Genomic DNA, 15,300 nt, shown 5'->3' with positions numbered 1-15,300 from the left:
CGAGCGAACACGCCTCCTGGATGGTCGGATCGCTTCGCGATCTGGGACTCCTCATAGATCACGAACACCTATTATCTCCCCATTTCAGGAGATAGAGTTTTTGGGGTTCTTGGTGGACACCAACCGAGCGATCCTTTGGCTACCCATACCCAATTAGCCGCCATCCGCAAAGACATCAGTATCATGCTGGGCAGCAGCGGGTGGCCTTACGCGGACTGACTCGCTTAGTCGGCCTGTTCCTGGTGTCAATCCAGGCCACTCTCCAGCCCCTCTTCACTGTCGAACCCTCCAGAGACTCGACACTCTACATCTTCGCTAGGGGCTTCGCTATACAAACTAAGTGAAGCCATGGTGGACCTACGGTAGTGGTTACGTCATGCCTTCAAACGGAACGGCGAGACATTTTCAACTCCTCACCGGATTTCGTCATAGGGTCGGATACCAGCCGCCTCGGCTGGGGTGCTCGGTGCAGTCCCTCGTCCTCCGGTAGGACGTGGTCCGCAGAGAACCCTCGGCTGCACATCAACACGTACACCCCTGACGGCCTTTTTTGCCATCGGAAGTCTGTTGCCACGCACGTCCATCTGCTGTGTGCTATTGCGTTCGGACAACGTACCCGCAGTCCGGTACGTCGATCGCTTGGTGGGCCCCTGATCCAGAATCCTAGCGGATCTAGTAAGACTTCGGGCACTTCTGCCTGGAATGCAACATCGTCCCGATTGCGGGATATGCCCCAGACTATCCCTATAGGGTGGCAGATTGGATTCTCGTTACCTGACCGATTCCAGCGATTGGCGACCGCACCGGTCAGGGTCCCTGATCCTCGCTCACTTTGCGGATCCTTCTCTATGGACCTGTTCGTTCCCCGTATCAACCACCAGTTTCCGCGCTCTTACAACCGGAGGCCGGATCCGGAGGCGCACCATGTGGACGCCCTCCACCAAACGTGGTCACAGGGGACACATTACGCGTTCCCCTGTTCCCGGTGACCCTCAGGGTCCTCCTTCACTTAGCGAGCCGGAGGGCATCAGTCGTGCGGTTCACTCCGTGGTGGCCGACGCAGCCATGGTTTTCCCCTCCTTCTGAGGATGACGGTGGAACTCCCCAGGTTGTTTCCTCATTCCCCCCACCTCCTCGCTGGTCCGAACGGGGATCTGCACCCTCTACTCACGAAGCACATCCTACCTCTCCTCACATGGTTAGTATCGGGGTTCCGGTCGCAGACTACGACCTTTCGGGAACAGCTAGGGATTCCCTGCCTTGGACTGGGCCCCGGGACTAGATCGGCATCTCGATCTACCTGGGGACTCTGGGTTACTTGGTGTGATCAACGACAGGTCGACCCCGTTCAAGCGCCAGGGTCTGTAATAGCCAATTATCTGGCGGACTCTTTGGATCCGTTGGTGTGTCAATTTTGAAGGCGTTAAGTTTAAATCGCCCAATGTACCAGCACACTTGGGATTTTTCCAAGGTCATGATCATGTTCTCGGGCTAGGGGACGTTGACACTCTGTTTTGAGGTTACTGTCTTTCGAGCTTACTGTCTTCTTGTGTCTGATTTCCATCATCGTGGGTCAGGCTTTGGACATATCCAGGCGTCATTCCTCGCCTCAGAGACTCAAGTCTTTTTCCGTTGTGCGTTGGACCAGACGGTACTTCGATCGGTTTTCTACCCGTTCCTCCCCGCACATCCACAACTGTATGTGGTCCGCTGTCTACAGACTTATATGTCCTTGACAGCCTCACTGCGATCTTCGCAAGTCTTTCAACTCCTCGTTTCCTACGTTAATCCTCTCTTCCCGGTTTCCTCTGTGACTTACTATAGCGGCGGACTGTTGTCAGCGACCGCTTTTCCGCCAATCCCGCTTTGAACAGGAGGTACACATATCTATGTCAGTGTTGTGGATTATTTTGATTGTTATTGGTCATATGCATTGTTATAGCTTTGAACTTGCATAAGATATGAGCCTCCTGTCTGATGTATAATTCGAGATTTTCCTAGCTTGTGACGGAAAATATTAATTATATGAAGACAGGAGGCGAGTATCTTCCCTCCCAACCCAACCCTGTCACGAGGTTGTCTCTCTCTCGTTCTAGACTGATGAACCACACACCCTGCAAGTCGGAGGCTGATACGCCCCGGGAGTTTGTTTTCACTATCCCCGTTGGGATTGCTGTCCGTTTCGATCCATGGGTTTAGTTCACCGCAGATGGAGGTTCCTACTGCGTTCCAGATCCGGAGTCGGGATGCCGTTGACTGAATCCGTTGGTCCATGTTCCTGAGGACAACTGACCGGTCGGCTCCGAATGGTTTGGGTTTCCTATAGTCCCCGTTGGGATGAAGTTGGTCCGTGTTGGCCTTGTCCTTTCGTTTCCTCCAGATTCGGATGTTGTGTTCCGGTCGGAAGGTTCCCGGCAGCCGCGGAGATGTCTAATTGGACTTTCGGTTCCTGTTTACACTAATTCGCATGAAGAATGAGGAATAGGTTACCTCAGACAGTCCTTTATATAGGCTACGGTCTGGGAGGGGCTACACTGGCCCAGGGATTGCTGGGAAGGGTAGTTCTTTGAATTTTTTAAGTTACAATAAATGTTTACTGTATTTCTGCTATGGGCATTATTAAAGAAAGATAATGCATAAGATACTCGCCTCCTGTCTTCATATAATTAGTATTTTCCGTCACAAGCTAGGAAAATCTCGAATTACAGAGGTCAAACGTTTCTTGTAGTTTTTCACCAGGTTTGCACACACTGGAGGAGGGATTTTGGCCCACTCCTCCACACAGATCTTCTCTAGATCAGTCAGGTTTCTGGGCTCTCGCTGAGAAACACAGAGTTTGAGCTCCCTCCAAAGATTCTCTATTGGGTTTAGGTCTGGAGACTGGCTAGGCCACGCCAGAACCTTGATATGCTTCTTACAGAGCCACTCCTTGGTTATCCTGGCTGTGTGCTTCGGGTCATTGTCATGTTGGAAGACCCAGCTTCAAAGCTCTAACTGAGGGAAGGAGGTTGTTGCCCAAAATCTCGCAATACATGGCCCCGGTCATCCTCTCCTTAATACAGTGCAGTCGCCCTGTCCCATGTGCAGAAAAACACCCCCAAAGCATGATGCTACCACCCCCATGCTTCACAGTAGGGATGGTGTTCTTGGGATGGTACTCATCATTCTTCTTCCTCCAAACACGGTTAGTGAAATTATGACCAAAAAGTTCTATTTTGGTCTCATCTGACCACATGACTTTCTCCCATGACTCCTCTGGATCATCCAAATGGTCATTGGCAAACTTAAGACGGGCCTTGACATGTGCTGGTTTAAGCAGGGGAACCTTCCGTGCCATGCATGATTTCAAACCATGACGTCTTAGTGTATTACCAACAGTAACCTTGGAAACGGTGGTCCCAGCTCTTTTCAGGTCATTGACCAGCTCCTCCCGTGTAGTCCTGGGCTGATTTCTCACCTTTCTTAGGATCATTGAGACCCCACGAGGTGAGATTTTGCATGGAGCCCCAGTCCGAGGGAGATTGACAGTCATGTTTAGCTTCTTCCATTTTCTAATGATTGCTCCAACAGTGGACCTTTTTTCACCAAGCTGCTTGGCAATTTCCCCGTAGCCCTTTCCAGCCTTGTGGAGGTGTACAATTTTGTCTCTAGTGTCTTTGGACAGCTCTTTGGTCTTGGCCATGTTAGTAGTTGGATTCTTACTGATTGTATGGGGTGGACAGGTGTCTTTATGCAGCTAATGACCTCAAACAGGTGCATCTAATTTAGGATAATAAATGGAGTGGAGGTGGACATTTTAAAGGCAGACTAACAGGTCTTTGAGGGTCAGAATTCTAGCTGATAGACAGGTGTTCAAATACTTATTTGCAGCTGTATCATACAAATAAATAGTTAAAAAATCATAAATTGTGATTTCTGGATTATTTTTCTTTTGATTATGTCTCTCACAGTGGACATGCACCTACGATGACAATTTCAGACCCCTCCATGATTTCCAAGTGGGAGAACTTGCAAAATAGCAGGGTGTTCAAATACTTATTTTCCTCACTGTATATATATATACACACATACACTACACACACACCATAGTTTGTTTAGCAAAGAAATAAATCTGACCTAAATATATCATTTAAAAAAAAAAAAAGAAAAGAAAATCCCCATTTATATGATAAAATAACTTTGCAGTGGTGATCAAATACCACCGAAAGAAAACCATTTGTGTGAAAAAAAAAAATATATATATATAAAAATGTTTTATTTGGGTACAGTGTTGCAAGACCGCGCAATTGTCACTTAAAAGTAACGCAATGCTAAATAGCAAAAAAAAATGTTGTGATTATGCAGGGGGGGGGTAAAACTTTACGGAAGTCCTTAACCGCTTAAGCCTGGACCATTGTGCAGGTCCTGGCCCCTTTTTGCGATTCCGCACTGCGTCGCTTTAACTGACAATTGTGCGACGTGGCTCCCAAACAAAATTGGCGTCCTTTTTTTCCCCCCCACAAATAGAGCTTTCTTTTGGTGGTATTTGATCACCTCTGCAGTTTTTATTTTTTGCGCTATAAACAAAAATAGAGCAACAATTTAAAAAAAAAATTTTTTTTGCTGCAATAAATATCCCCCCCCAAAAATATATAAAGCAACTTTTTTTCCCCCTCAGTTTAGGCCGATACGTATTCTTCTACCTATTTTTGGTAAAAAAAATAAAAAAATTACAAGAAGCGTTTGATTGGTTTGTGCAAAAGTTAGAGCGTTTACAAAATAGGGGATAGTTTTATGACATTTTTATAAAAAAATATTTTTTACAGTAAGAATCACACAATAGTACACACTTAACCCCTTTAGCGCCCCCTAGTGGTTAAACCCCTTCACTGCCATTTTCACAGCAATAGTGCATTCTTATAGCACTTTTCGCTGTGAAAATGACAATGGTCCCAAAAATGTGTCTGATGTGTCCGCCATAATGTCGCAGTCACGTAAAAAAGCTGATCGTGGCGATTTTTTTTTTCGTGACTGCGACATTATGGCGGACACATTTTTGGGACCATTGTCATTTTCACAGCGAAAAGTGCTATAAAAATTGAACTATTTCTGTGAAAATGGCAGTGAAGCGGTTAACCACTAAAGGGGTAAAGTGTGTACTATTGTGTGATTCTTACTGTGTGGGGGCGTGGCTGGACGTGTGACATCATTGATCCTCGTTCCCTATGACAGGGAACAGACGATCAGTGGCAAGCCACAGAGAAGAACGGGGAAGTTGTGTTTACACTCGCCTCTCCCAGTTCTTCAGCTCCTGTGACCCGATCGTGGGACACCAGCGGCGATCGGTTCTCGCGGGCACGGAGCTCAGGAATAGGTCGCGAGCGCGCCACTGCCACGACTGGGCCCTTAAAGGTGACACACCTGTACGTGCCTGTGCCCTTCTGCTGACATATATCGGCTTGAAGGGGTCCTTAAGTGGTTAAGCTCCTGGAGAGTAGGGACTGATATGAACGTAGACTATACATGTAAAGCGCTGCGTAAATTGACGGCGCTATACAAGTACCTGAAATGAAAAATAATAGTAAATAATAACAAGTATTTCAATTACTTACTGAGAGTTCAGCTTTAATATATATTTTGATCTCTAAAATTTTCTACGATATTTACAGAGCAATATATTACTTCTGTGTGATATATGGGGGGGCGGGGGGGGGGAATGATTCTTTTGGCAGTTTTATAAAAATTTCACAGTGTAGAAAAGTGTTCCAGGATGCTACAAAATCATCAGTTTCCAGTGGGGTATTGCATTAGGCCGGCTCTGGACTCGCCGCTGCTTCTGCGGAGTGCGGACAGGAGACTGTGCAGCTTCTCGGTCACGGCGACCTGCAAAGAATTGACAAAAGATAAATACTAAGAAATCACACAGATGGTTGTTTTAACCACTTAAGACCCGGACCAAAATGCTGCTAAAGGACCTTGCCCCTTTTTGCGATTCCGCACTGCGTCGCTTTAACTGACAATTGCGCGGTCGTGCGACGTGGCTCCCAAACAAAATTGGCGTCCTTTTTTCCCCCACAAATAGAGCTTTCTTTTGGTGGTATTTGATCACCTCTGCGTTTTTTATTTTTTGCGCTATAAACAAAAACAGAGCAAAATTTTTTAAAAAAATTCAATATTTTTTACTTTTTGCTATAATAAATATCCCCCAAAAATATATAAAAAAACATTTTTTTTCCTCAGTTTAGGCCGATACGTATTCTTCTACCTATTTTTGGTAAAAGAAATCGCAACAACCGTTTATCGGTTGGTTTGTGCAAAATTTATAGCGTTTACAAAATAGGGGATAGCTTTATTGCATTTTTATAATTTTTTTTTTTTTTACTACTAATGGCGGCGATCAGCGATTTTTTTCGTGACTGACATTATGGCGGACACTTCGGACAATTTTGACACATTTTTGGGACCATTGTCATTTTCACAGCAAAAAATGCATTGTTTATTGTGAAAATGACAATTGCAGTTTGGGAGTTAACCACTAGGGGGTGCTGTTGGGGTTTTGTTTTTTCCTGAAGTGTGTTTACAACTGTAGGGGGGTGTGGCTGTAGGAGTGACGTCATCGATTGTGTCCCTCTATAACAGAGATGACGCGATCGATGACGCCGCCACAGTGAAGAACAGGGAAGGTGTGTTTACACACGGCTCTCCCCGTTCTTCAGCTCCGGGGACCGATCGCCGCGGCGATCGGGTCCGCGGGACCCGGAGCTTCGGACCGGGTTGCGGGAGCGCGCCCGCGGCTGGGTACTAGTACAGGACGTACCTGTACGTACATGTGCCCAGCCGTGCCATTCTGCCGACGTATATGTGCAGGAGGCGGTCCTTAAGTGGTTAAAGATGCTGGTGGCCTGGCTTCAATCATTTTTAGTCTCTGACACCTGGGACAAGTATGGCGATGGGACTTTCTGGCTTCCCTGACCGGGACCACGAGTTGGCTGAAAGGAACATGCATGCAGGTCAGAGGTCTATAGACATAGAGAAGTCAGCAATGGTGGGATTTAACCACTTGCCACCAAACAACATACTGGTATGTCACAGCATTTTGAGTGGTTATACAGGGGGCCACAGCTGCAATCATGACCCTGTTATTTTTATGTTTTATAGAATAGGGTGACCAGACTGTTCCCGGAACAAGTCTGTCAGCTTGCCCCTTCACACTCTATCATTACTGTGCAGGAGTGTGGGGTGTAGCAAGATGGCGGCGACGGAACGTCACTTCCGGAGCAATCTGTGATGGGGAGCCGAATGTGACGAGACACCGGGGCCCGGAGAGTAAGGCCTCGTACACACGACAACGTTTCTCGGCAGAATTCAGCGAGAAACTCGGTCAGAGCCGGATTCTGCCGAGAAACTCTGTCGTGTGTACACTTTCGGCCCGATGGAGCCGCCGAGGAACTCGTCGAGAAAATAGAGAACATGTTCTCTATTTTCTCGTTGTTCTATGGGAGAACTCGGCCCGCCGAGCTCCTCGGCGGCTTCAGGGCTGAACTCGCAGAGGAACTCGATGTATTTGGCACGTCGAGTTCCTCGGCCGTGTGTACGAGGCCTGAGACTTGAGAGGCTGCGAGTCGGGCGGCGGCGTTGATGGGCAGAGAGTCGCTGATTGCCGCCATTACTAGCAAAAAATAAAAAAATATGTCCCCGGATTTCATTTAAAAAATCTGGTCACCTTATTATAGAACTACTGATGCTCTACAATGTAAAAGCAATCCTAGTGGCCAATTAGCCACTGGATGACATTTACAGGCAGCAGGAGAAGGGTTGTCCTCCGCAACCATTTCTTTCCCACCTGGAAGCCCCGGACTAAAGCCAGCATTTCCCCCAGCTGATCATAGAGCTTCCCCGATCATCTCTATGGTCTGAGGCCGGGTTCACACTTGTCTGACAAACGCTCCTACATTGGGAGCCTCATGTAGCATGACGTGTGAAAATCAATGTTTTCCTATGAGAGCTGTCTTAACTGGTCCTAGACAAGTCGGTCCGACTTTGAAAATGCTCCCTGTACTACTTTGGTCCGACTTTGATCCTACTTCAACCCATTGAATATCATTGAAGTCGGACCAAAGTAGTATCCTGTTCATGAAAGTAGGATGGATGTAGGACCAATGTAGCAGAGCAAAGTAGGATGAAAGTAGTGTAGTAGTGTGAACCCAGCCTGAGACAGTGGTTCTCAACCCTGTCCTCAAGTACCCCCAACAGGCCATGTTTTGGGAATTTCTCTTAGATAAAATACCCGTCCAAAATATCAAACCATTGACTCCCGATTTAAAGCCCCCCTGTGGAAGATAAAAGGAAAACCTGCAAACATGGCCTGTTGGGAGTACTTGAGGACAGGGTTGAGAACCACTGGTCTAAGACAGGGGTCTTCAAACTTTCTGAACCAATGGCTAGTTTATGGTCTTACAGACTTTAGGGGGGGGGCCAAGTTGTGGCCTGATGGAGTAGAAAATGCCCTGGCATTGGTGGGAGTAAACATTGACAAAGGCTTGGTGGTCAATGGGAGTAAAAAAAAAAAAAAGTTACATCATTGGTGTAGAATAGTGCCTCATCCCTGGTGTCAGTAAGAGAATTAGTTCCCCATCTTTGGTGTCAGTGGGAGGAATAGTACCCCCCTTTGTTGGTGTCAGTGGGAGGAATAGTACCCCCCTTTGTTGGTGTCCGTGGGAGGAATAGTACCCCCCTTTGTTGGTGTCAGTGGGAGGAATAGTACCCCCCTTTGTTGGTGTCAGTGGGAGGATAAGTGCCCCCAAGGGCCAGAGAATGGCAAGCAAAGGGCCACATCTGGCCCACGGGCCGCAGTTTGGAGACCCCCTGATCTAAGAGACAGGAAGCGTTGAGTATTTTGTCACTTCCAGTTTTCAGATTCTTTCTAGCGCAGATGAGAGATCTGGGGTCAGTAAGGGGACAGGTCAAGCTTTATTGCCATTACAAGGGATGTTTGTATTTCTTAAAGCGGAGGTTCACCCTCAGAGAACACATTTTCCCCTTAGATGGATGCTCGTTGTGTCTAGGGGAATCGGCTATTTGTTTACCGTTTACGAGATGCATCTTCTCCGTCGCTTCCGGGTATGGGCTGCGGGACTGGGCGTTCCTTCTTGATTGACAGTCTTCCGAGAGGCTTCCGACGGTCGCATCCATCGCGTCACGATTTTCCGAAAGAAGCCGAACGTCGGTGCGCAGGCGCAGTATAGAGCCGCACCGACGTTCGGCTTCTTTCGGCTACGAGTGACGCGATGGATGCGACCGTCGGAAGCCTCTCGGAAGACTGTCAGTCAAGAAGGAACGCCCGCTCCCGAAGACCCATACCCGGAAGCGACGGAAGAAGATGCATCTCGTAAACGGTAAGTACGGCTCATATTTTAATACAAATAGCCGATTCCCCTAGACCAAACGAGCAGGAATCTAAGGGGGAAAAAAAAATAAAAATAATAAATGGGTGAACTCCCGCTTTAAGATTGCAATAAAAGTGATACAAAAAAATAGAGTGTGTAGAAATAAAAAAATTCTAATTAAAAAAAATGTTTTTGAAGTGCTCCCCGCCCCACTGTGCTCGCTTGCCAAGGCAATACGTCCACACATGTGAGGTATCGCCGCCAACGTGAGTGAGATCGAGAGCAATCATTTTAGCACCACATCTCCTGTGTCAATCTAAAGTGGTAACCTCTAAAGGTTTTGAAAACTTGGCCGATGGATAATGTAATGTTTGTAGTTTGTCGCCGTTCCATAGGCGTGCGCAATTTTAAAAGCGTGACATGTTGGGTATCCATTTACTCGGCGTAACATCTTTTAGATTTTACAAAAACAATTGGCTATGGTGTTCTACGGTATTTTTTGTTAGAAAGTAACTTTGTACCCCCAAACATTATATCATTTTTTTTAACCACTTAAGACCCGGACCAAAATGCAGCTAAAGGACACGGCCAGGTTTTGCGATTCGGCCCTGCGTCGCTTTAACTGACAATTGCGCGGTCGTGCGATGTGGCTCCCAAACAAAATTGGCGTCCTTTTTTTTCCCACAAATAGAGCTTTCTTTTGGTGGTATTTGATCACCTCTGCGGTTTTTATTTTTTGCGCTCTAAACAAAAATAGAGCGACAATTAAAAAAAAAAAATGCAATATTTTTTCCTTTTTGCTATAATAAATATCCCCCAAAAATATATATAAAACATTTTTTTTTTCCTCAGTTTAGGCCGATACGTATTCCTCTACCTATTTTTGGTAAAAAAATAAGCATTTATCGATTGGTTTGCGCAAAATGTATAGTGTTTACAAAATAGGGGATAGTTTTATTGCTTTTTTATTAATATTTTTTTTTTTACTACTAATGGCGGCGATCAGTGATTTTTTTCGTGACTGCGACATTATGGCGGACACTTCGGACAATTTTGGGACCATTGTCATATTCACAGCAAAAAGTGCTATAAAAATGCACGGATTACTGTGAAAATGACAATTGCAGTTTGGGAGTTAAACACTAGGGGGCGCTGAAGGGGTTGAGTGTGACCTCATATGTGTTTCTAACTGTAGGGGGTGGGGCTGGACGTCATTGATAGTCTTTCCATATATCAGGGAACACACGATCAATGACAGCGCCACAGTGAAGAACAGGGAAGAAGTGTTTACACTCACCTCTCCCCGTTCTTCAGCTCCTGTGACCGATCGCGGGAAACCAGCGGCGATCGGGTCCGCGATCACGGAGCTTCGGATCGTGTCGCGTGAGCAACCCCCACGGCTTAAAGAGAAACAAACAGGTACGTGATTGTGCCCAGCCGTGCCATTCTACCAATGTATATCGGCGTGAAGGGGTCCCTTAAGTGGTTAAAGCGACGCAGTGCCGAATCGCAAAAAAATGCTCTGGTCGTTAAGTGGGGAAAAACCTGAAGTGGTTAAAGTCTAACTCCAGCGTTTTTTTGTGTGCATAAAAAGGTGAACTATATGTTGAGTGTTAATATCTGTGATTAAAAGCAATTAACAGCTGAAAAAGTCGTCTCCATTCCTCCCTCACCCTGCTGGTAAAATGTTCCATCTCACCTGTTCCGACAGGTCTATGGCGGGGAAAATCCTCCCACTAGGGGGCGATATAAATGGCGGTAAATACCTGGCAGGCTCTAACGCTAACCCCTTCTCTGCTCTATTCAGCAGCTGGATGATTTGGCTGGGGTTGAGCTTTTAAAGATTTTCCCTGTCGGTCATAAAACTTCAATACTATAAACACCCGGCTCAGAGGCGAGGGCGGAGCTACCGACTTCTATAGGTGAAGAGTGAGAAGATTTCTTTACACTTGGGAAACAAAATGCTCGATGTTTTATAGAACTTTGCATGGAATCAAATGTAAGGCGCCCTTCACTCCCCTGTGATGAAATTGCAATCTTCAGAAGAAAGTAGCAATATTTATATATATATATATATATATATATATATATACACACACACATACATACACACATACACACACACACTATATACTTGAGTATAAGCCGACCCGAATATAAGCCGAGGCACCTAATTTTACCACAAAAATAAATAAATGGGAAAACGTATTGACTCGAGTATAAGCCTAGGGCCAGATCAACAGAGCGAGTACGCCGGCGTATCTACTGATACGCCGGCGTACTTTCAATATTCCCGCGTTGTATCTTTATTTTGAATCCTCAAACCAAGATACGACGGCATCTGGGTTCGATCCGACAGGCGTACGCCTTCGGATCGTAGATGCAATACTTCGGCGTCCGCTGGGTGGAGTTCACGTCGTTTTCCGTGTCAGGTATGCAAATTTAGCTTTTTCCGACGATCCACAAACGTACGCGCGGCCGTCGCATTCTCTTACATCATCTCTAGTCGGCTTTTTCCCGGTGTATAGTTAAAGCTGGTATTTTGCGGCGTATAGTTAGAATTGCCATGTTAAGTATGGCCGTCGTTCCCGCGTCGAAATTTGAATTTTTTTTTTCTTTTGCGCAAGTCGTCCGTGAATCGGGATGGACGTAATTCACGTCCAAGTTAAAAAAATTACGTCGTTGCGACGTCATTTCGCGCAATGCACGGCGGGAAATTTCTAAACGGAGCATGCGCAGTTCATTCGGCGCGGGGACGCGCTTCATTTAAATGAAACACGCCCCCTAATTGCCGATTTGAATTCCGCCGCCAGAAATACACTACGCCGTCGTAACTTACGGCGCGAAATCTTTGAGGATTTGAAAGAACGCCAGGTAAAGAACGGCGGCGTAGCATATCTCTTATACGCTGCGCGGGTGCAGATCTATGTGGATCTGTCCCCTAGGGTGTCCATCTGCATGCCTCACTGTGTCCATGCCTAGACATTTAACATGGGAGTATATAGGAGTGCCCGGATTTGAAAGATCGGTGCTTTCCGGCTGTAAATCCCCCAGACAGCAAGCTTGGCACACTTGTAGAGGAGAACTGGGGCTACATGTGTGCCAAGTTTCGGGTCCAGAGGACCTACGGCCAGCCGGTACGGGGTCCCCAAAGTTACTGGAGAAATTACCGTTTAACATGGGAGTCTATGGAAGGGGTTCCCGGGTTTTGAAAATCGGTGCTCCCCGGCCGTAGTTCCCCTGGACAACAAACTTTGCACACTTGTATAGGAAGAGTGGCAAGTTTGGGGTCCAGGAGACCTACGGCCAGCCGGTACCGGGTCCCCAAAGTCCGGGAGATCAGGCGCAAAAAGTTGACTCGAGTATAAGCCGAGGGGGGCATTTTGAGCACCAAAAAAATTGCTGAAAAACTCTGCTTATACTCGAGTATATACTTACACACTATTAGCTGGATTCAGGTAGGGGCGCGCATCTTTGCGGCGGCGTAGCGTATTTACACTACGCCGCCGTAAGTCAGAGAGGCAAGTACTGTATTCACAAAGTACTTGCCTCCTAAGTTACGGCGGTGTAGCTTGAATAGGCCGGCGTAAGCGCGCCTAATTCAAATGAGGATGAGGGGGGCGTGTTTTATGTAAATGGGTGGTGACCCAACGTGATTGACGTTTTTTACGAACGGCGCATGCGCCGTCCGTGTATATATCCCAGTGTGCATTGCGGCAAAGTACGCCACACGGACGTATTGGTTTCGACATGGACGTAAATTACGTCCAGCCCTATTCACGGACGACTTACGCAAACGACGGAAAATTTTCAAATTTCGACGCGGGAACGACGGCCATACTTAACATTGGCTACGCCACCTAGGGGGCATGTTTATCTTTAGGCGGCGTATCTCTTACGGAAATGGCGTATCTTTACTGCGTCGGCCGGGCGTACGTTCGCGAATAGGCGTATCTAGTGATTTACATATTGTACGCCGAACGCAATGGAAGCGCCACCTAGCGGCCAGCCTAAATATTGCACCCTAAGATACGACGGCGCAAGCCGCCGTATCTTAGCTAGGTTTAAGTGCATCTCAGTTTGAGAATACACTTAAACTCAGGTCGGCGCAGATTCCGAGTTAGGTCGGCGTATCTACTGATACGCCGGCCTAACTCTCTGTGAATCCACATATATATACACATACCTTGGATTACGCGCATAATCCGTTCCAGGAGAATGCTTGTAATCCAAAGCACTCGCATATCAAAGCAAATTTCCCCATAGAAGTCAATGGAAACGAAGATAATTTGTTACACTTTGACTTCTATGGCATGCAATACCGCATGTGGCCAGAGGTGGGGGGGGGGGGCGCGCCGGAGAGACTCGCAAATACTCAGAGACCGCTCGGCTGAAGTCAGAAATGCTCGGGAACAGAGTATTGCCGAGTATCTTCGAACGGCTCCGAGTGTCACTGGCGTCCCCGCACCTCTGGCCAAATGCGGACACTTGAATCCCTCTCATTTTGCGAGACATCACAAACGCGTTACTCGCAATCCGAAGTTCCACTGTATAAGCCGGGCGGGAACGGGTTAAAATAAGCTTGCTCTATATGCTGCTTTAGTACAAAGCATAAGCACCAGTCACTAACAAGCTGGAACAGTCCAGAAATAATGGCCCCGATTCACAAAGCACTTGCGCTGACGTATCTCGAGATACGCCGCGTAAGTGCAAATATGCGCCGTGGTATCTGTGCGCCGTGCCCACAAAACTAAGATAAGCCTGAAAATAGGCTTCATCCGACCGATGTAACTTGCCTTCGCCGGGGTAGAGGGGGCGCATATTTACGCTGGACATATTTGGAGCTCTCATTGATTTTCTATTCACATATGCAAATGAGGGAGATACGCCGATTCACGTCCGTCCGTCCGTCCGACGCAGTGCGCGTAAAGTCATACGTCCGCCGTAAAGTTATGCCCCATAAAGGAGGTGTAACTCAGCAGCATCCATGCAAAGGGCTGCACCAGGGAACACAAGCCGACGTATTTTACGTAGGACGTGAATATGACTAGGCGTAGGTTACGTTGACGCCGTAGGCAGTAATCCATCGTATCTTAGGGAGTAGATCCAACGTGATTCTGAGCATGCGCACTGGGATGCGTCCACGGGACGGCGCATGCGCCGTTCATTATACGTATCTGTCTGAGACTCAGCCCATCATTTGCATGGGGTCATGGCTCACGCCCACTTCCACCTACGCCGGCTTACACCTAGGAAACCCAGCGCAGTTTTGGCAGTACTGGCTTTGTGAATCCAGTGCTTGCCTCTCTGCGCTACGTCGGCGTAAAGAAGATACGCTACGGCGGCATAAATATGCGCCGCTGTTTGTGAATCCGGGCTAATGTGTTTCGTGAAGAAATGCCCGGCTGTCTTACCCGGTACGGTTGGGGCTCTTCCAGTTTGCGGTGCTCGGGACTGAGGCTGGTCAGAGATCGCTGAGCCCAACATCGCACTTCTTTGATGCTGGGAAGAGGTTCAGTGTCCGACAGCTGAAATCACAAAATATCTAAAATTAGAGCATGTTGCTGACTAGAGACAACATAATACCTTCAAGCTATTACAAATTAACCCCTTCCATACCGGGCACTTATACACCTTTCCGCCCAGACCAATTTTTAGCTTTCAGCGCTGTTGCACTTTGAATGACAATTGCGCGGTCATGCTACACTGTACCCAAACTACATTTTTATCATTTTGTACCCACAAATAGAGCTTTCTTTTGGTGGTATTTGATCACCTCTGGGATATTTATTTTCTGCAAAAAAAAAAAAAAAAAATGACCGAAAATTTTGAAAAAAAAAGTTTTTTTTGTTTCGGTTATAAAACATTGTAAATAAGTAAGTTTTCTCCTTCACTGATGGTACTGCACTGACGGGCACTGATAAGGCGGCACTGA

At 47.0% G+C, this 15,300-nt stretch overlaps 1 protein-coding gene across 2 annotated transcripts in view; it reads right to left on the bottom strand.

Annotated features, from left to right (window-relative positions):
* Positions 1-5,577: 5,577 nt before the first annotated feature.
* NAPRT (nicotinate phosphoribosyltransferase) overlaps positions 5,578-15,300 on the bottom strand; it is a 71,124-nt gene continuing 61,401 nt past the window's right edge. For both annotated transcript variants that reach the window (XM_040352153.1, XM_040352152.1), the window contains exons 12-13: positions 14,780-14,893; positions 5,578-5,862 (exon numbers count right to left, since the gene is read on the bottom strand). In XM_040352153.1, the coding sequence (XP_040208087.1) occupies positions 5,764-5,862; positions 14,780-14,893 (213 nt within the window). In that variant the 3' untranslated portion in view covers positions 5,578-5,763. The remainder of the gene's footprint in view (positions 5,863-14,779; positions 14,894-15,300) is intronic.

This window comes from Rana temporaria, chromosome 5, assembly GCF_905171775.1.
Source record: "Rana temporaria chromosome 5, aRanTem1.1, whole genome shotgun sequence".
In the NCBI taxonomy this organism is placed as follows: Eukaryota; Metazoa; Chordata; class Amphibia; order Anura; family Ranidae; genus Rana; species Rana temporaria.
Note: the sequence above shows the minus strand (reverse complement) of the source record. Positions and strands in the feature narration are given on the sequence as shown.